The sequence below is a fragment of the Eumetopias jubatus genome, unplaced genomic scaffold (assembly GCF_037043125.1).
Source record: "Eumetopias jubatus isolate StellerSeaLion01/CBP00866 unplaced genomic scaffold, mEumJub1_p1.0 scaffold_16, whole genome shotgun sequence".
Classification (NCBI taxonomy): domain Eukaryota; kingdom Metazoa; phylum Chordata; class Mammalia; order Carnivora; family Otariidae; genus Eumetopias; species Eumetopias jubatus.
In genome coordinates, this window is record NW_028274822.1 from 59,522,008 (window position 1) to 59,543,711 (window position 21,704).

General features: G+C 42.2%; 1 protein-coding gene across 1 annotated transcript in view; it reads left to right on the forward strand.

Annotated features, from left to right (window-relative positions):
* Positions 1-21,704, forward strand: part of RAB31 (RAB31, member RAS oncogene family) — a 133,555-nt gene that overhangs the window by 107,172 nt on the left and 4,679 nt on the right. The window contains exon 6 of the mRNA XM_028123971.2: positions 9,450-9,559. Within this exon, the coding sequence (XP_027979772.1) occupies positions 9,450-9,559 (110 nt within the window). The remainder of the gene's footprint in view (positions 1-9,449; positions 9,560-21,704) is intronic.

Consider the following 21,704-nt stretch of genomic DNA (forward strand, 5'->3'; position numbering starts at 1 on the left):
GGTCCATTTCTGGGCTCTCGATTCTGTTCCATTGATCTATGTGTCTGTTTTTGTGCCAGTACCATACTGTCTTGATGATGACAGCTTTGTAATAGAGCTGGAAGTCCGGAATTGTGATGCCGCCAGCTTTGCTTTTCTTTTTCAATATTCTGGCTATTCAGGGTCTCTTCTGGTTCCATACAAATTTTAGGATTATTTGTTCCATTTCTTTGAAAAAAGTGGATGGTGTTTTGATGGGGATTGCACTGAATGTGTAGATTGCTCTAGGTAGCATTGACATCTTCCCCATGTTTGTTCTTCCAATCCATGAGCATGGAACGTTTTTCCATTTCTTTGTGTCTTCTTCAATTTCTTTCATGAGTATTTTATAGTTTTCTGAGTACAAATCCTTTGCGTCTTTGGTTAGATTTATTTCTAGGTATCTTATGGTTTTGGGTGCAATTGTAAATGGGATCGACTCCTTGATTTGTCTCTCTTCTGTCTTGTTGTTGGTGTATAAGAATGCCACTGATTTTTGTGCATTGATTTTATATCCTGCCACTTGACTGGATTCCTGTATGAGTTCTAGCAGTTTTGGGGTGGAGTCTTTTGGGTTTTCCACATAAAGTATCATATCATCTGCAAAGAGTGAGAGTTTGACTTCCTCCTTGCCGATTTGGATGCCTTTGATTTCTTTTTGTTGTCTGATTGTTGTGGCTAGGACTTCTAATACTATGTTGAATAGCAGTGGTGATAGTGGACATCCCTGCCGCGTTCCTGACCTTAGGGGGAAAACTCTCAGCTTTTCCCCATTGAGAATGATATTTGCTGTAGGTTTTTCATAGATGGCTTTTATGATATTGAGGTATGTACCCTCTATCCCTATACTCTGAAGAGTTTTGATCAAGAAAGGTTGCTGTACTTTGTCAAATGCTTTTTCTGCATCTATTGAGAGGATCATATGATTCTTGTTCTTTCTTTTGTTAATGTATTGTATCACATTGATTGATTTGTGGATGTTGAACCAGCCTTGCAGCCCAGGGATAAATCCCACTTGGTCATGGTGAATAATCCTTTTTAATGTACTGTTGGATCCTATTGGCTAGTATTTTGGTGAGAATTTTTGCATCCATGTTCATCAGGGATATTGGTCTGTAATTCTCCTTTTTGATGGGATCTTTGTCTGGTTTGGGGATCAAGGTAATGGTGGCCTCATAAAATGAGTTTGGAAGTTTTCCTTCCATTTCTATATTTTGGAACAGTTTCAGGAGAATAGGTATTAATTCTTCTTGAAATGTTTGGTAGAATTCCCTGGGAAGCCATCTGGCCCTGGGCTTTTGTTTGTTGGGAGATTTTTGATGACTGCTTCAATTTCCTTAGTGGTTATAGGTCTGTTTAGGTTTTCTATTTCTTCCTGGTTCAATTTTGGTAGTTGATACATCTCTAGGAATGCATCCATTTCTTCCAGATTATCTAATTTGCTGGCATGGAGTTGCTCATAATATGTTCTTATAATTGTTTGTATTTCTTTGGTGTTGGTTGTGATCTCTCCTCTTTCATTCATGATTTTGTTGATCTGGGTCATTTCTCTTTTCTTTTTGATAAGTCTGGCCAGGGGTTTATCAATCTTGTTAATTCTTTCAAAGATCCAGCTCCTAGTTTCGTTGATCTGTTCTACTGTTCTTTTGGTTTCTATTTCATTGATTTCTGCTCTGATCTTTATGATTTCTCTTCTCCTGCTGGGTTTAGGCTTTATTTGTTGTTTTTTCTCTAGCTCCTTTAGGTGTAGGGTTAGGTTGTGTATTTGAGACCTTTCTTGTTTCTTGAGAAAGGCTTGTATTGCTATATACTTTCCTCTTAGGACTGCCTTTGTTGCATCCCAAAGATTTTGAACAGTTGTGTTTTCATTTTCATTGATTTCCATGAATTTTTTTAATTCTTCTTTAATTTCCTGGTGGACCCATTCATTCTTTAGTAGGATGCTCTTTAGCCTCCATGTATTTGAGTTCTTTCCGACTTTCCTCTTGTGATTGAGTTCTAGTTTCAAAGCACTGTGGTCTGAAAATATGCAGGGAATGATCCCAATCTTTTGGTACTGGTTGAGTCCTGATTTGTGACCTAGGATGTGATCTATTCTGGAGAATGTTCCATGGGCACTAGAGAAGAATGTGTATTCCGTTGCTTTCGGATGGAATGTTCTGAATATGTCTGTGAAGTCCATTTGGTCCATTGTGTCATTTAAAGTCTTTATTTCCTTGTTGATCTTTTGCTTAGATGATCTGTCCATTTCAGTGAGGAGGTGTTAAAGTCCCCCGCTATTATTGTATTGTTGTCAATGTGTTTCTTTGCTTTTGTTATTAATTGCCTTATATAATTGGCTGCTCCCATGTTAGGGGCATAGATATTTACAATTGTTAGATCCTCTTGTTGGATAGACCCTTTAAGTAGGATATAGTGTCCTTCCTCATCTCTTATTACAGTCTTTGGTTTAAAATCTAATTTGTCTGATATAAGGATTGCCACCCAGCTTTCTTTTGGTGTCCATTAGCATGGTAAATGGTTTTCCACCCCCTCACTTTCAATCTGGGGGTGTCTTTGGGTCTAAAATGAGTCTCTTGCAGACAGCATATGGATGGTTCTTGTTTTTTAATCCAATCTGATAGCCTGTGTCTTTTGATTGGGACATTGAGCCCATTTACATTCAGGGTAACTATTGAAAGGTATGAATTTAGTGCCATTGTATTGCCTGTAAGGTGACTGTTACTGTATATTGTCTGTGTTCCTTTCTGGTCTGTGCTGCTTTTAGTCTCTCTCTTTGCTTAGAGGACCCCTTTCAATATTTCTTGGAGGGCTGGTTTCGTGTTTGCAAATTCCTTTAGTTTTTGTTTGTCCTGGAAGCTTTTTATCTCTCCTTCAATTTTCAATGACAGCCTAGCTGGATATAGTAATCTTGGCTGCATATTTTTCTCGTTTAGTGCTCTGAAGATATCATGCCAGTCCTTTCTGGCCTGCCAGGTCTCTGTGGATAGGTCTGTTGCCAATCTAATGTTTCTACCATTATAGGTTACATATCTCTTCTCCCGAGCTGCTTTCAAGATTTTCTCTTTGTCTCTGAGACTCGTAAGTTTTACTATTAGATGTCAGGGTGTTGACCTATATTTATTGATTTTGAGAGGGGTTCTCTGTTCCTCCTGGATTTTGATGCCTGTTTCCTTCCCCACATTAGGGAAGTTCTCTGCTATAATTTGCTCCAATATACCTTCTTCCCCTCTCTCTCTTTCTTCTTCTTCTGGGATCCCAATTATTCTAATGTTGTTTCATCTTATCATATCGCTTATCTCTCAAGTTCTGCCCTCGTGACCCCATAGTTGTTTATCTCTTTTTTTCTCAGCTTCTTTATTTTCCATCTATTGGTCTTCTATATCACTGATTCTCTCTTCTGTCTCATTTATCCTAGCAGTTAGTGCCCCCATTTTTGATTGCACCTCATTAATAGCCTGTTTGATTTCAACTTGGTTAGATTTAGTTCTTTTATTTCTCCAGGACGGGTTTCTCTAATAACCTCCATGCTTTTTTCTAGCCCAGCTAGTATCTTTAAAATCATGATTCTGAACTCTAGGTCTGACATTGTACTAATGTCCGTATTGAGTAGGTCCCTGGCAGACGGTACTACCTCTTGTTCTTTTTGTTGAGGTGATTTTTTTTCATCTTGTCATTTTGTCCAGAGGAGAATAGATGAATGAGAGAACAAAATGCTAACAGGTTAACAACGTCCCCAGAAAATATACTCTAAACAAATCAGAAAAGACCTGAACCAGGGGAGAAGAAAGGGAAAGAAAGAAAAAAGAAAGAGGAAAAAAAAAAAGAAAAAGAAATAGATAAAAACAAAAACAGAACAGAACAAAGAAAAACAGAATATGATCAAATATGATTAGGCTGGTGCATAGATCAGTGCCACACACTAGATTTTGGGTGTATTTTGGTCTGTTAGAAGAAAGTGCCTCCTAAAATTTTAAAGAAAGGAAGACTTATATATGTACAAAATAAGGGTTGATACAATGAAGGGATGGAAGATGACTGTAAAGATGAAAATTATAAAAGATTTTATAAAAGGAATTGATAAGATAAGAAGTTGTTTGAAAAAAGAAAGAAGATTTAAAAAAAAAGAAAAAAAAGGGAGAGAATGTGATCAGGCAGGAGACTAGAACAAAGCCATACACTAGTGATTCAGGGTATATTTTGATCTGTTAGAAGAAACTGTATCTCAAAATTTTAAAGAGAAAACAACTTATATATATATATATGCCAAAAATAAGGGTAACTACTATGAAGGGATAGAATATGACTCTAAAAATGAAAAATAAAAATGTTTTTTTTTAAAAAGGGATTGATAAGATGTTGGTTGAAAAAGGGAAAAAGAAAAATTCAAAAAAAAAGTTTAAAAAAATGAACTTTGAAAGACTAATGAATCATGGTAAAAAAGCCATGAATTCTATGTGCAGTATTCCCCTAGCGCTGGAGTTCTCCCATTCTCATTGATCGGTAAACTTGGTCTTGGCTGGCTGTTCGTGTTGATCTTCTGGGGGATGTGCCTGTTGCCATGGTTCCCAAATGTCTTTGCAGGAGGCGGAATTGCCCCGCCTTTGCCCGTCTGGGCTAAGTAATCTGCTGGGGTTTGCTCTCGGGAGCTTTTGTTCCCTGCAAGCTTTCCCTATGGCTTTGGAGGACGAAAGTGAAAATGTTGGCCTCCAATCTCTGCCCTGGAGGAGCCGAGAACTCAGGGCCCCGCTCCTCAGTGTACCCCCAGAGAAAAGCAGTCAGTCACTCCCGTCTCCCCGGTCTCTGGCCGCACTCCGTGCTCACCCGGCCTGTGACCGAGCGTTTCTCTCTCTGGCACCCAACTCGGTGTGGAGTCTCCAAACCCAGCAGATCCCTGCAGTGCGCTCCCACACTGCTCCTCCCGGGGGAGGAAGGGGAGTCTCCCCAGATCTGCCGTTTGTTGGGACCCTGCTGGAGGAGCAGTGGCCCGACTGTGCCACGGATCATGGTTTATGGCAACCCCGAGCTGAGAGCCTGCACCTCGGCTCCGTCTCTGCAGCTGGCTTCCCCACTCTGATACCTGGGAGCCTGGGAGCTCTGCCGCACTCAGGCACCCCCGGTCTTTCTGTGACCCCGAGGGTCCTGAGACCACACTGTCCCATGAGGGTTCCACCCCCCGCTTAGCCACTGGAGCAACGTCCCTCAGCGGATCAGATTTCTGAAAGTTCCGATTTTGTGCTCCGCGGCTTTATCACTTGCCAGAAGTGGCTGACGGAGGCTACCTCCCCCGCCGTCTATCCTCCCAAATATCGCCTCGATTCACTTCTCTGCACGTCCTACCTCCCAGGAAATGGTCGCTTTTCTGTTCAGAGAGTTGTTGCTATTCTTTTCTTCGATCTCCTGTTGAGTTCGTAGGTGTTCAGAATGGTTTGATCCCTATTCAGCTGAATTCCTGAGACCAGACGAAATCCAGGTCTCCTACTCCTCCGCCATCTTCCTGCACCCGTGGTTGGTCCTTCTGATTTCAGTTTCTTGTTAGAGGGACTTTCACTGGCCCTCTAGACTAAGAACCTGTTCTTTAGGAGGATAGGATATGTCCTTTCCTCTGCCCCTGACTCTGGTATATTACAGTATGAGGATCTTTTGAACCCCACATATTTTCTGTCTATGAAGATCGAAAGAATGGCCTCTGGAACGTGGGTGCCAGTTGGGTGGTTATGTCGTCAAGGCCTGATGGGAGCAATGTGGGCAGAGCCGGAGGGTCTTAGGTTAGACCCTGCCTCCACCCCTGACTCACTATGTCATTTTGGGAAAATCATTTGTTTCATGAGACCATTTCTAAACATGGAAGAAGTGTGAGGACATACTTTTCTTATCTGTCCGTTCCAGGGTCCAGCATGTAGACTGTGAGATGGTTAGCCCATCCGGGCTTACTGTTATGCTCAGGATAGATATTTTGGGTTCTGTGGCAGGTGGCTTTGTTCTTACCTTAATCTTGGCAAAACCTATTCTACTCCTCTTTGTCTCACAACGGAGCTGATGAGAGGTGGGCTAGGGAAGAATGTGACCGTAATCTCCTCTCACCTGAGGGGTCTCCAAGGCTTCCTTGATTGCCAGAATCCCCCCTGCCCCCAGGTGGAGATTAGCAAGGCACAGCCTGTCTTACCTGAAGCACATTTGGGTAGAGATGAGCCCCACCCTTCTATCTGTGCTTTGATAAAGACTACCAGGAAGAAATGAAAAATAGGGTAATATGCCAAACTGAACATAGGAAAGCCCTCTTCTGGGATGTTTCAAATGTAAAATTCATTGCCACCAAAAAAACTCAAGTTTCTTTTTTTTCCCCTTCAATCTTTGTGAGAGGCCTAGGGCTTGTCTGTTGGAAACAGTAGAGAGGGCAGGTTAAGGAGCGTAGTTTTTGCCAGTAGGTCTTTGGTAAGAAAGATTATGGTGGTACAGATTCCAGCTGACAACTCAGGAGGCTTCTTTTCTCCAGTTTGGAATCCTGGGGCCACTGCCTTTACTACAGTAGCCTCTCCTTGAGCCCTTTTCCAGCTAGCACCTGAAAAGTCCTCCTTTCATTTGATTTGGGGTCCATAATGAATGTAAATGCCAAGGGCGAATTTCCCCAGTAACTTTATAAACCAGTTACAGATTTGGAGGGGTGTAGGAAAGGGAAGGAGATGGGAGAGGGATACAGTCTCTTCAGCCTGCTCCCAGTTTTGATTTTCTGTTCGCCTTTCTCCTTTTCCTGTAGCCATCTGTCTAGTTCAGCATTAGAGCTTCCAAATTCTTCTCCTCACTCCCAACTCCAGTCTATTTGGTGTACTGTTTTCCCTTAGAATGTGGGGCTGACCCTGTTGCCCTCCTGTTCTTCGGTGGCTGCTGGGCATGAGACAGGCATGGGGGGGTGTCTTCTGGCCCCTCTGCCAGGATTCCTGCTCACCACCCCCTCCCCTCTCAGCTCCAGTCATTTTGACCTTCTCTCTATTCTGACACCATATCATTCACTTGTAAATCTACTCTTACATCCAAGGCAGTGCTGGGTACAGAATCAACTTTGAACAGTATCTGAGGATGAGGATACTCCCCTGCCATGGGGCCTTTCTCAGGCTGTGGCATCACAAATTGCCATCCATGTTCTCCCTGCTTCATGGCCACACTCCACTCACCTTCCCAGGTTCCATTGATCAAAGTGCATCACTTCCTGTACTTCTGTACACTTCCTGTATTTCTGTATACTTCCTGGACTTCTCTGTACTTCCTGGAACTTCTGTACACTACTTGTACTTCTGTACTTCCTGTACTTCTATATACTTACTGTACTCTGTACACTTCCTGTACTTCTGTACTTCCTATACTTCTATGCTTCCTATACTTCTGTATACTGCCTGTACTCCTGTACTTCTGTACACTTCCTTTACTTCCGTATACTACCTGTACTTCTGTACACTTCCTGTACTTCTGTTTACTTACTCTAATTCCATACACTTCCTGTACTTCTGTACTTCCTATACTTCTATATACTTCCTGTACTTCTGTACACTACCTGTACTCCTGTACTCTTTCTGTACTTCTGTATACTACCTGTACTTTTGTACATTCCTGTACTTCTGTACATTACCTGTACTTCTGTATACTTCCTATACTTCTATATAGTTCTTGTACTTCTGTATACTACCTGTCCTCCTGTATTCTTTCTGTACTTCTGTATACTTACTATACTTCTATATACTTCCTGTACTTCTGTACTTCCTATACTTCTATATACTTCCTGTACTTCTATATACTTCCTGTACTTCTTATACTACCTGTACTTCTGTACATTTCCTGTACTTCTGTTACTTCCTGTACTTCTGTATACTACCTGTACTCTTGTACTTCTGTACACTTCCTGTACTCTGTACACTTCCCATACTTCTGTACACTTCCTGTACTTCTGTACACTTCCTGTACTTCTATACACTTCCCGTACTCTGTACACTTCCTGTACTTTTGTACACTTCCCGTACTTCTGTACACTTCCCGTACTTCTGTATACTTCCTGTATCTGTACACTTCCTGTACTTCTGTACACGACCTCTACTGCTGTATACTTACTATTCTTCTGTACACTTCCTGTACTTTTGTATACTACTTGTACTTTTGTACTTCTGTACACTTCCCATACTCTGTACACTTCCTGTACTTTTGTACACTTCCCGTACTTCTGTACACTTCCTGTACTTCTGTACACTTCCTGTATCTGTACACTTCCTGTCCTTTTATACACTTCTTGTACTTCTGTATACTTCCTGTACTCTGTACACTTCCTGTACTTTTGTACACTTCCTGTACTTCTGTACACGACCTCTACTGCTGTATACTTACTATACTTCTGTACACTTCCTGTACTTTTGTATACTACTTGTACTTTTGTACACTTCCTGTACTCTGTACACTTCCTGTACTTTTGTACACGACTTCTACTTCTGTATACTTACTATACTTATGTACACTTCCTGTACTTCTGTACTTTTGGTACTTCTGTACTTCCTCTCATTCTGAAGTGCTTTACTGCACCATTATTATCCCAATATTGCAGATGTTACAATGTTGTGGGTTAGAGTGACCATGGATGTTTGTCTTTGCTCTCAAGTGGAGGTTCCAGAAGGCAGGGATTACTGTTTTCTCTAGCATCTATAAGAGAGCCTGGCGTATAATAGCCACTCAATAAATACTTGTTGAATAAATGACTAAACTTCTGGGGAACAGGAACTGTGTCTTTTTAATCTTCAGATCCATCACAGCATCTTCACATTAAAAATAGGTCAATAAATGTCTTTCTAGATTATTCATTTAAATAGAGTTCATGTCCTAACATCTTTGCAGGAAGAGCCTTTTACAGGGGAAAGTCCAGTTCTGTCCTATTGCATCACAGCCATCGTAGCTATAACCATGTTCACTTCCAGACATTCACATCCTGTGACATATTCTCTCTGATGTGTGAAAGACAATATGTAAAAAGTTCTACAACAGCATGTGTGTGTGCAGAACTGTGCACACGTGTGTACGTGCACATACACACAATTTAAAAAAAGAGTCATTTTTTATGGGGAAAGAATTGAAATCAACCATAACTCTGAAAGCTGAAATGTATGCGGCCATCTTCCTAATGAGTTTTTCTAATGTTCTGGAATTCTTTCCTTTTGTGGGACCAGGCACAGCATTTTACATATGGGGGGGTCTTACCTCCATGGATGCCAAAGACCAGGTTTTAAACTTTAAACATTTTCACCCATACTAGTTTTCAGTATTTGCTGATCGATTGAGTGGTTATTCTACAGAACTTAAAGGAGCTGTTTCCACATGAGCTTTCTGTTTGGTCTGTTGGGTTATTTATATTGTACAAATGAGCATTCATTTCTGTCTGCATGTGACCTCTTTTCCAGGGAAGTTCCCTTGAAGGATGCTAAGGAATATGCCGAATCCATAGGTGCTGTTGTGGTTGAAACAAGTGCAAAAAATGCTATTAATATCGAAGAGCTCTTTCAAGGAATCAGTAAGTACCTGAACTGCGTTCTCGGCTTTGCTTACATTTGTATGCCTCTGAGAGTCAAAGGATAAAATCACAGGATGCTGCCTGGAGCTTTCCCTCTGTGTGACTCTGTCTGATGCCACGGATATAAAACTTACAGTCTGCACTTGTTAGTCCTGACCTATATCATGCCTCCCGATTCTGAATTTCCGCAGTTCTGTGCTTTAACCTGTCAATTCTATGTTTTATGAACCAAAATGAAGTAACTGTGTTGCAAAAGAAGCCATTATAATTAAAAAGTTGTGTGTTTGATAGCATTTTGTGTTAGTAATGTTGAGGGGGAGGAGAAATAAAACAGACAGTGATAAGGTGTAGAAAACTAAATCATGTGTTAAACAGAATGACTCTAGGCAAACAAAATAAAGGGACCTTTTAGTAATTTCTTTCACCTGGTGGTCATCAAAAAAAATGTGTCTCCATCCCACAAGACCTGAAATTGGGAATTAGGTGGACAGTCGATTTTTCTCATTTCTGATCAGCCAGCTAGTGGAAGGTGGTGGCTCCCTTCTTTGTCTCCTGTTCTGGGTCACGTTAAATTCCCTTTATGCTGGTTCCCCATAAGTCACCTTTATCTAAGACCTGTATCCCAGCTGACGGCCAGATTTCCCCTTTACAATTTCTTTGGTAAAGATGTTCTGCACTGGGTCCCCTCAGAGAGCTCCCTGCTGCCGGCTCTCTTGGGAAACTGCCCTGGGTTGCCCCCAGAGCATAATGGGGGACTTTGCCCAAGTGTCAGCCTTTACTGAGGTGCTGGGACTCAGAGGCCTGGGGTGCCCGCCTTCAGAAAAGTTGAACCCCTGAACAGTTGGCCGTTGTTCTCAAAGGTCTTATCTGGTTCCAGATAATTCCAGAAGGGCATTCCAGAGGGGAAACCGATGGTTTGATCTCTCTTCTGCCTGAAGTCATTGTTGGCGGTGCTCTCAAAGTCAGAGGGGCTGTCACTTCCCAGAACAGATTTGATTTCCTTTTAACTGGTTTTGGTTCATTACTTTAGGCTCTGAGAACACATAGCAGGGATCATTTTGTTTGTTTCTCTTGGCTTAACGGGGAATTTCACCTGGAGATGGGAAACTCTGGCCTGGGTTTCTTACACGATATAGAAATGCACACAAACACACACAGCCCCAGCCTGACTTGTTCCCTGGGGTCCACATCACCTTCCCTCCCGTCCTCCTTCGGAGGCTTTGTGTTCCCGCTGTTATTTTACGCTCTCAACAGATTAATGTTACCCAAGCGTGTTGTCCTTAGTGGTTGGACTCTAGAGTGCTAGGCTGTAATTTTATGTTGGAAACCCTGGATTCCCAGACTCCTGCTCCTTCCTGACAATGGGCCATGGCTGCAATGCTCTGCTGTGAAGCCACCGATCAGCTGCCCTGTTTCTGTGGAACACTGGGTGACGTCTTAGAGCGTTTGGCTTGAACCTGTTCCATTAACCTCATTTTCCTTCACATCAAACTCATTCTTTTCCGGTGGCGTTCGGCTTTTCTGGCAAGTTAGGCAAGTTGTATGACGATTCAACATTTTGTTTTGATTAAACATTTTAATTAGTGAAACTAGATAGCTCCTGATGACCATGACATTGACCCCTTTCCTTTGTGCAGCTCCTTATATGTTCTGGAGCCCTTTCCCCAGCATTAGCCCCCGGCAGACAGGTGGTGCAGATGGCAGTGGCCAGCGAAGGAAGCACAGTTCTCTGCACACCTGAGATTCAGCTGGAGATTTCTGCCCGAGCTGGGAGACTTTCTGAGGTTTACATAAATCATTATTAAAATAAAGAACGAAATAAGAACTGCAAAGAAGAAAATAAGCCCAAGCGGCAAGTATTAATACCTTACCTGAAAAGATACTTCTTTGTATGGTGCAGTCAGTAGACATCTCTTCACCCATATGAGGTCTTTATGGCTCAAGGTGATGGGGACTATGAGTAAGGAATTCCTAAGATCTTGGTGGTCTGCTTCATTTAAGAAAAAGCACATGTTTGAGGTGCCTGGGTGGCTCAGTCAGTTAAGGGTCTGCCTTTGGCTCTGTTAATGATCCCGGAGTCCCAGGATGGAGCCCCACCTCCAGCTCCCTGATGAGTGGGGAGTTGGCTTCTCCCTCTACTCCTCCCCCCCACTCGGGCTTGCTCTCTCTCTCTCAAATAAATAAATAAATAAAATCTTTAAAAAATGAAAAATCACGTGTTTTGCTTAAAGCACTGGATAATTATGGCTTCAAATAATTAATTTCTATATAAGCCATAGAATAGTTGTGCCACCTCATCTTCTACGTCAAATAAACAATTGTTTATTTCTGTTTCATTATACTTTGGTTAAAATTGCCTTAGTAAAAAAGCGTGTAGGTACACGGCCCGCGGCAAGACCTCTAGCCATGTGTATACTGTAAGTGCTGGTGCCTCTTTACTCATTCAGGTGAATTTCTTCAGAATGGGGTGTTGTAGCCTAATTACAAGTTAATTTAGAATGCAGCACCAAGTACACCTAAATACACGGCAGCAGACATTTTGTTTATTTTCCTTTTCCCTGTTCCTACTTGTATTACATGCGCTCCTCCCTGAGCTCAAAATAGAATGGGATATTGCTGACTTGTATGCTCCCCAAAGCAATGTTCCAGAGGCAAACGTTCCTGGGAGAAAAGATACAATAAAAAAAGTGGTGAGAATAAAAGCCCTTTGAAAAGGTGTGCTTAAACAAATTAATTCATACTGACTTGGAGGAAGAGACAGATGTTTCTCTCCTAGATTCCCAGAGTATTCATAAACCAGAAAGAGACAACCGTGTTTCCTAGACATGAGTTAATGTATGTGCGAACTGGAAATTGTTTAGCGAACTATTATCTGTTTGCGGAGGCTGAAGCTACCTTGTAAAGGAGTTGGGTGCTGCCCTGTTTTGGGGAGGGGGAGCTGTGCACAGTCTGTCCTCACATGGTGTCCTCTGATTGGAGTTCCTCCATGTGCCCTTTTCTCAATCCCATTTTTGGAGCTCCTTTACCCCGCTGCCTATGGTTCATTCTCCTCCATGCATTTCTCCCCAGAGTTGTTCATTTTCCTTTCTTGAGCTCTTATACCTTTAATTGGAACATTGGCGTTTTCCTCTTTGAGTTAAAAGATAAGAACTATTCTTGGCCAAGAAAATTGTGGTACATTTGAGTGTTTCAACTTTGTGCTATGAAAGCCCAAAGATATTCTGTTGCTGTCTACTCATGATAGAGTTACATATCAAAACCAAACTTTTTTTTTTTTTTAGATTTTATTTATTTATTTGAGAGAGCGAGAATGAGAGAGAGAGAGCACATGAGAGGGGGGAGGGTCAGAGGGAGAAGCAGACTCCCCGCTGAGCAGGGAGCCCGATGTGGGACTCGATCCCGGGACTCCAGGATCATGACCCGAGCCGAAGGCAGTCGCTTAACCAACTGAGCCACCCAGGCGCCAGTCTTCCTTATGAAACTCCTCTCTTACCTGACTCTGTGATCTTGAAAGGCGGGGTCCAGAGCTCTGGTGTCTTCTCCTCAGAAGGCTTCGTCTTTACCTCCTCCTTCGCACATCTGCCGTTTCTGACCCTGAATGCCATGCTCCTTCCTCCCTGCCAACCTTAATTCCTTGAAGGTCCAGTTCCTACCTTTTTCCTTATGAAGTCTTCATCTACACCAACTCTCATTGGGTGGTTCATGAGGTTACTTATGGCTTCCCCATCATTCTGATAATTGAATACATTTAAATGATTAAATTAAATGAACACATTAAATGAATACTCTACATGGTTCTCCAGGTGCTTTAGGTATATACCTACAGCAAGTTCTCTTTGAGCAGATCTTAACTCTGTCATATTCTCCATAAAGCTAAGATGAGTAAATAGGATAGGGCTAAATTCAGATTTTTGAATTTGGATCTTTGTCTTCACCTCATGATGTGCCAGGAACTACTATTTCAGTGTGGTCGCTAGATCAAGCAAAATGCAGTTGCTCTTCTATGGGGACTTAAGGTTGGATGACACCAGTCCATCGGACAGGCCTGGTATCTCTTCGTTCATGTGTTCAGCAAACCTATCTTGTACTCTTCTGTGGGTTAGGTGCTTGCTAGACACCGGGACACCAAGATGAGCAAAACAAACTGGCTGTCAAGGCCAGAGAGAGCCTGTCAGCGCAGAGTCGAGTGAATGTGTAATTACACATTGTAATAAATGCTTTGAAGCAAAAGAACAAGGACCGCGGGGATGGCACAGGTGGGTACTTCAGATTGGGTGGGGGAGATCTCCCCAGGGAAAGGATTTTAAGCTGGACCTAGAAAATGGACAGAGGCCAATTGGGCAAAGAGCTGGGGAGGAACTGTCAGGCCCAGTGAGCCCCTGGGAGCCAAGTTCCTGAGGTGGGAGGTGGTGGGCTGCATTTAGGAGAAATGAATCTGCTGGTTTGCTGTGGGGAGCTCAGGCGCTGGGCGGGGAGACTAAGCCAGGTCCTTGCTGGCCCTGTACTGGGAAGGAGGGGGTGGTATTCTGAATGCAGCCGGAAGCCCCCAAAAGTGTTGTAAGCAGGGGCGTGGCATATCCAGTTTACAGGGAAAGACCCCCCCCACCCCTTTGGGGAATGTGCAGGGAGAGAAAGGTTGGAAATGTCTCCCCAGGCAGGGTGCTGTTGCAGTTGTGCCAGAGAGGGGAGACTGGGATGGGGTGGAGGAACGTGGACGTGAATTTCAGAACTCTTTTGGAAGTGGAACCAGTTACACAGGGCACAGGCTGGGCATTGGGACCTAGGGAGAGAGTGGTATGATCCAATCCGCACTCCCCGGGTCCCCCTTCCTGGCACAGGATGGCTCTCTTGGGGCTGCATCTGATGCGAGCCTACCAGACTGCATTCTGGAGTGTGGGAAGCACAGGTTTTGGTTTGTGCATTTTAATTATGCAGCTTAAATACCGTTTTGGTTTCTCTAAAAACTCTCCCTAAGGGCCAAAAGAGGTAGAGCTGTAGGCTCACCAGAAAAATGTCTGTTTTGGGGTGGGACCTCGGCCAGACAGCTGTGCTTTTGTTCCAGTTAATTTGAATGCTGACTATGGAGAAGAGAACACAAGGCTCTCTTCTGAAAATCACATCTGGAGACACTGTAGACATTAAGTTTTTTGCTTGTTGGTAGTTTGAGAACAAGGTGAGAAATATTTTTTCAAGTGAGTATAATTAGATGTACAAGCGTATTGGTTTGGAAAAATTAGACTAGGGTGTTCCTACGACAGGCAGAAAGTTAAGACTTGTGGGCAGGGATCAGGTCTTGTTTTATAATCATTCTTTGCACAGTGTTAGCTTTGTTAAGTGCCCTGGATTTTTAAAATTCTCTAGTAGTTACTTTTTGTTTGGAGCAGGTTTAAAAACAAAATGAAGCGTTTGCAAATTTTATAGTAGTGTAGCTAGCTGTCAGATGAAAGTAGGTTTGGCCATTAAGGGACAGGAAAGGACAAAGAAAAAGCCTGTCTACTTTCTTATACCAAAGAAAGTTAATTTAGGGACTGCAGTAATAGGGCATGTCTGTGAAATAATGTGATTTTCAGAATATGGACAACTGGGATATGAAAAGCCCTAAACATGTGTACCTTTTATCCCAATGATTCCAAAGCAGAAATTGATCAGGCGTGCAAAATGTAGCAGGAATGTTTAACACACAGCACATTCTCATTTTGTCCCGTTGTTGCAGTTGCTTAAACGTTTATTAACTCATTCGATGCACCATTTTTGCTGTGAAATACGCACTGTTATCATCCCTATTTTACATATGAGGAAACTGAGGCGCTGAGAGGTTTGTAACTTGCTCTAGGTCACAGAGCTAGTAAGTGAGTGGCTGGCAGGGAGCGCTGGGACTTCTAGTCTGTCTCATTGCTCATTGCCTATGGCAGCTTATGGTAACATTCATAATGGTAAAAAACAGGAAATGACATAACGGTCCAAAAGTTGGGAAATGGGTTTTTAAAAAGCCATGCTGTCACCAGTATAAACTAGTGATTAAAAATGATGATGTACATCTGTATTTCCTGACATGGAAAGATAAATTGTTGACTGTGAAACAGAAGTTACAGACCGGTTTGTATAATATCTTGATTTCATAAAATATGCACCATATAATATATAATGGTAAATAATATATTCTTCTGGGCGAAGGTTGGAAGGATACATACACTTAAAGTGTTAACAGTGGTTGTTTCATTGTGGTGAGGTTCCAGGGAACTAAAAAACAAAAACAGGCTTTATTTTAGGAAATTTTAAATGTACACCAGTAAACCAAATAACCTAGTGAACCAGCATGCACTTATAACCGAGCTATTTCGTCTCTACGTCCCACTCCCCCTTAACCCCCACCTGAGTTATTTCGAAGGGAATTCCAGACATCATTTCATCTGTAAACATTTTCAGAACGTAACCTTTTCTTTGTAACAGCAACTTCATTATTACATTAGTAATCCTAATGCTGTTATCATATTAATATCACCAAATATTCAGTGTTCAAGTTTCCAGATGTCTCATATTTGTCCTAAATGGTTTCTCTGTTTCCATTTTACAGTTTGTTTGAATCCAGATGCACAGAAATTCCACACGCAGTGATTAGTGGATATGTCTCTTAAGCCTCTCTTAAGCAACAGATGCCCTCTCCATCTTTCTCCCTTTCTTCTCTCATGTAACTTCTTTATTCAAGAAATGAGATCAGTTGCCCTCCGTAGTCTAACACAGTATGGACTTTGCTGGGTGGGTTCCTGGGTTGCTCAGTAGTATTCCATTGCATGAGGAAAAATGTGTTAATCCATCCACCTAACAGTTGGGGTGTTTTCAGCTTTTGGCAATTATAAGTAAGTTTGCTGTGAACAGTCACATACGAGTCTTTGTGTGGAGAAGTACCTTGGTGTGGAATGGCTGGCTTACCTGCTAGGTAATGTTTAACCTGTTAAGGGGCTGCAAACAGTTTTCCGAAGTGTTTTTAGCATTTTACATTGCTATCACAAATGTGGGAGAGCTCCAATAGCTTCACATCCTCATCAACACTCGGTTTTGTCAGTTGATAAAATTTCAGTCATTCTGATGGGAGTTTAGTAGTATCTCCTGGTAGTTTTAATGTCCATCTTCCCAGTGACTAATAAGTTTTTTTTTTTTTTTATGTGCTTATTTGCAATGCTTGTGTCTCTTTGGTGAAATGTTATTTCAAATTTTGCCTGTTTTGTGTTGAGTTTGTTTTCTTATTGCCAAGTTTTAAAGATTATTTTTACATATTCTGGAGACATGTGTTTTTATCAGATATTTGTTTTTTCAGATATTTTCTCTCAGGCTGTGGCTTGCCTTTCCATTTTCTTGACAATGTCTTTGAAAGAGCAGAAGTTCTTAATTTTGATGAAGTCTGGTTTGTTAGATTTTCCCCTTGTGGCTAGTGTTTTTTGTGTCTTACAATTTTTAAATGTTAAAATAGAGAAAGGGACATAATCCATTCAATGGAATATTATACAACAATAGAAATACATGAGCTATCAGGCCATGAAAAGACACCGTAGAACCTTAAATGCATATTGCTAAGTGAAAGAAGCCAGTCAGAAAAGGCTATGTTGTACTGTATGATTCCAACTATGTGACATTCTGGAAAAGGCAAACTTATAAGGACAGTGGAAAGATCAGTGGTTGCTAGAGGCTCATCAGGGGAAGGAGAAGTGTTCCTCATCAGGGGAACACAGAGGATATTTAGGGCAGGGAAACTATTCTGTATGGTGTTGTAATGGAGGGTGCCTAACATTATACATTGATCAAACCCCAGAGGATATACAACACCAAGAATGAGCCCTAATGTAAACTATGGACTTTTGTTCATAATAATTAATGATGGCTCATCACTCATAATAAATATGCCACAGTTGTGCTAGTCGTTAAAACAGGGAAAGTTGAGGATGAGGGTATTAGGAGCTCTCTATACTTTATGCTCAACTTTTTCTGTAAACCTAAAACTGCTCCATAAAGAAAGAAAGAAAGAAAGAAAGTCTACTCATTTAAAAAAGAAAAATAAAAGGAAAAGATGCCCTTGAATGGTAAGGAAGTCTAATGATTTTAGAGTAACTTAAGCCCTTCCATATTGAAGACCTCTGGCATTTGGGACTAACAGCCTATGGTGACCTCCCCCTTTTCCCCTCTCTGTGGACATCACCATGCCTTCAGCAACCTAGACTTTGATCTTTGCTTTTCTTTATCCCTCTCTTTTCTTTATCCATCTCTCTGTGAAGTGTCTTCCCATAGTCCTTCCCATCTTTGTTTTCTGCTTCTCTTCATGGCGCCCAGATCAAGGCTTTCCTTATCCCTGACTGGACTTCCTGCAAGTCTCTTGGCGCCATTCATTCTGTGTCTCCTAAGCTATTCTGGTCCCACATAGCATGTTAGCTCATTTGTCAGGTCTAGACTCTAACGTTCGAGGTCACCTAGTAATTCCAGTATTATCTTCTTTACAGCAGCAAAAGGACAGTTCAGAGAATGACTCAAGTGGCTTGCCCGGCCCCCTGCCCCCACTCTCATTCTGTATTCCAAGGGCAGTGTTCCATGATTGTGAGCCACTGCAGTGTTCCACAGAGACAACCCCCCCCTCCAAATGGAGAGGCTTAAAGGCCATTATCAGGGGTAAATACTGCCAAGTCCTATGGGTCAATTTACTAATTGGGATGATTAAGAAAATCAGGATCAAGAAATGGAAGTTAGACAGCAGTTACCAGCACTTTTAACACCCAACGGAAGGTAGCTGAGCTGAGTAAATCCTGACCTGCCGTGAAAGGGGAGAAGCATACGAACAGCAGAAATCTCAGGGAGGCCTCCAGGCTCACACAGGGAATGGCCTGTCCTCCACACAAGGAAAAAGAACAGCTGCAGCCAAGCACACTGCTTTATTTTTGTTGTGTGTGAAAGCATGACAGCCCCCGGTCCAGAGCCATGATCAAATTTATAGGCTTGGAGTTTGTTTTTTCACATATTGCATTCCTGAGGAATCATTTATAAAACCTGCTTTTTCTCTAGGCTGTCAACTTTCAGGAAAACTGAATTTCAAAAAAAAAGTCCTTTAACTTTTCCCAAGCAGAATCTTCTACAATCCAAACCTTCTTAAAATAAACACCCTGGCTTAGGATTTCTACTCCAGGATGACTTATGGAGATTGTGTACTCAAAGGATGTTTTGTAAGAGTAGAAACCTGCAGAGGGTGATGCTCAGAGCCTTTCAGATGTTTGTGTGTGTGTGTGTATAAATATTTGTCCTATTCTGTGCCCCTGTAATTAATACAGATTCAATTGTGTGATCGCCTTGGTACAAAACACCTTGGCCATTTTCCAGAACCATTCTTTTGTCTAAGTACATTTAACCTTTCAGTAAGTTCCAAATAACTCTGATCACAAGATCGGGGCTCGTGTGTTTTCACAGCACTGTTGGCTTCCTTCTGGTTTTAAGGTGCTCGTCTCATTGTTATGACCGGCCTTCCTCAACCTCTACCTTAAAGTGGAAGCGTTTCCTTTCTTCTCACTTTGAAGGGGGGATCCCAGGTTGTGTTTTGTAGGAGAGTGGGATGGGTCCCCACCCTTGTACCTGAACTCTTCTCCCCAAGCAAACTCCGCTTGAGACACCCCCAGGACCCATTCATGGTTGTTCGTTCCTCCCATACTGGTGAGAGCCACAGATGGATAAGGCAGAGCGGCTGTCCAGTTAAATTTCTCATGGTCTTTTTATCAGTGAGGAAAGGCCGTCTTGGAGATGTTAAATAGCTTGTCCAAGTTCACTTAACTGCAACACTGACTCTCAGATCTCAGAACCCTTTTACTAGAGGAGAAAAACAAAGTCTAAGGAAACTGCTGTAACTCTCTGAGAAACACGTTGTTCTAATAAGTGAGATTTTGAATATTCTGAAGACAAACAGGACTGACCTGGTGCCTCTAAGAAGCCAGGTTTGACAACTGATTGAAAAACGTAGCTAACAGTTTAAAACAAATAAGAAAGGAGTCTTCTAGAGGCATGACCTGGGTCTACTGGATCTTGCATCCTAAACATTGCCTTGCTTATTGTCCACGGAGGAGAGAGGTGGGAGGCAGGAAAGAGAGTGGAGGACAGGCAGGACAAAGAGGGATGCCAACAGGCTGCCCTCACCTTCCCATTGTGCATTCCATGTGCTCTTGGTTTCTAGATTTTTGCTCAACCCTTGTGACTTCAGTGTGTATTGGATGCAGAAGCTTTCTGTGTATTTGGGGTACATTTTCTAGGAAAGATCTTATGACATGAGGTATGTAGAATAAGTCACAGATAGGAGGGCTAAACGCATAATGCTCTTTTGCAAACCTTATTTTTTTTTAAGATTTTATTTATTTGAGAGAGAGCGAGAGCACACAAGCAGGTGGAGTGGCAGAGGGAGAGGGAGAGGCAAGCTCTCTGCTGAGCAGGGAGCCCGACGCGGGGCTCGATCCCAGAACCCTGAGATCATGACCTGAGCCGAAGGAAGATGCTTGACCGAGCCACCCAGGCGCCCCACTCTTCGGCTAACTGTAGAGTTAACTACATAAGAATAGCACGAAGTTGATGTTAGTGTAGGATGTTGATTTTGATATTGTCAAAACTACTTATCAGGGGACAGTACTTGGCTTTATTAACTAGGGCCACAGCTTGCACCAATCAGAATTATAATTTTGTCCCAGAGCATTTCAGATCCAAAAGCCAAAGCCCCTGTTGCAGCAGCAAACACATTCAGGAGGCACCGGAAGTCTTACAAATTTAAATAATGATATAACGTGACACTGTCCTCCCTCCAAAACACAGCACTTGCTCTGGAGGAGTAAATAACACTTGATTGGCAAGATCGGACCTAAATAAATCAGAGCATTGGTAGTCCTTGGGAGCTTTCCCCTCTATTCATTGCTTAAGATTGACAAAGTAGAAGAGGCATTTTATTTACTTCCTCTTAATTACTACTAATAAAAAACACAGCAGGTCCAAAGGAGGAAAGTACATATACTTCCGTTCTCATTTGCTTCTGGGTCAGGGCTGAACTGCTTTGAGAACAGCGAGTGACAGCTTTGCTTAGCTTTGTGGGCTTCCAGGCAGCGGCCTGAATAGTGGCTTCAGAATTATTACAACCTTCTCATCTGCTTCATCCTCAAATGAAGAGCTCTACAATTAATTTTGGATTTTGGATACCCGCCAATGACCTTAATCTCTATTGCCTGAGCTTTGATGAGTGGCTGTGGCACCCAGTGTACACAGTGCACCATACCTTGGTCATTAACTATTTCTGCCCCTGGTGCAGAAGTACCCAGGATGATTTGACTCTGTATAGTCTGGAGGTAACCTCCACTTGCACTGAAGGCTTTTGTCTTTGGAGCTAATTTCCCTTCCATTTCTAATGACTGCTTACTTAGTAAACTGATACACTGATGAGCTGATTTTAACAACCTTTATTTTAATCTTTAAATTTTTTATTGTTATGTTAATCACCATACATTACATCATTAGTTTTTGATGTAGTGTTCCATGATTCGTTGTTTGTGCATAACACCCAGTGCTCCACACAGAATGTGCCCTCTTCAATACCCATCACCAGGCTAACCCATCCCCCCACCCCCCTCCCCTCTAGAACCCTCAGTTTGTTTTTCAGAGTCCATCGTCTCTCATGGTTCGTCTCCCCCTCCGATTTACTTGCCTTCATTCTTCCCCTTCTGCTATCTTTTTTTTTTCTTAACATATATTGCATTATTTGTTTCAGAGGTACAGATCTGTGATTCAACAGTCTTGCACAATTCACAGTGCTCACCATAGCACATACCCTCCCCACTGTCTATCACCCAGCCACCCCATCCCTCCCACCCCCCACCACTCCAGCAACCCTCAGTTTCTTTCCTGAGATTGAGAATTCCTCATATCACTGAGGTCATATGATAAATGTCTTTCTCTGATTGACTTATTTCACTCAGCATAACACCCTCCAGTTCCATCCACGTCATTGCAAATGGCAAGATCTCATTCCTTTTGATGGCTGCATAATATTCCATTGTGTATATATACTTAACAACCTTTATTTTAGAGCTAGTGTTACATGCTTTTTATGGGGGATAGAAATGTAGCAGAGAGAGTGAACCTGGTG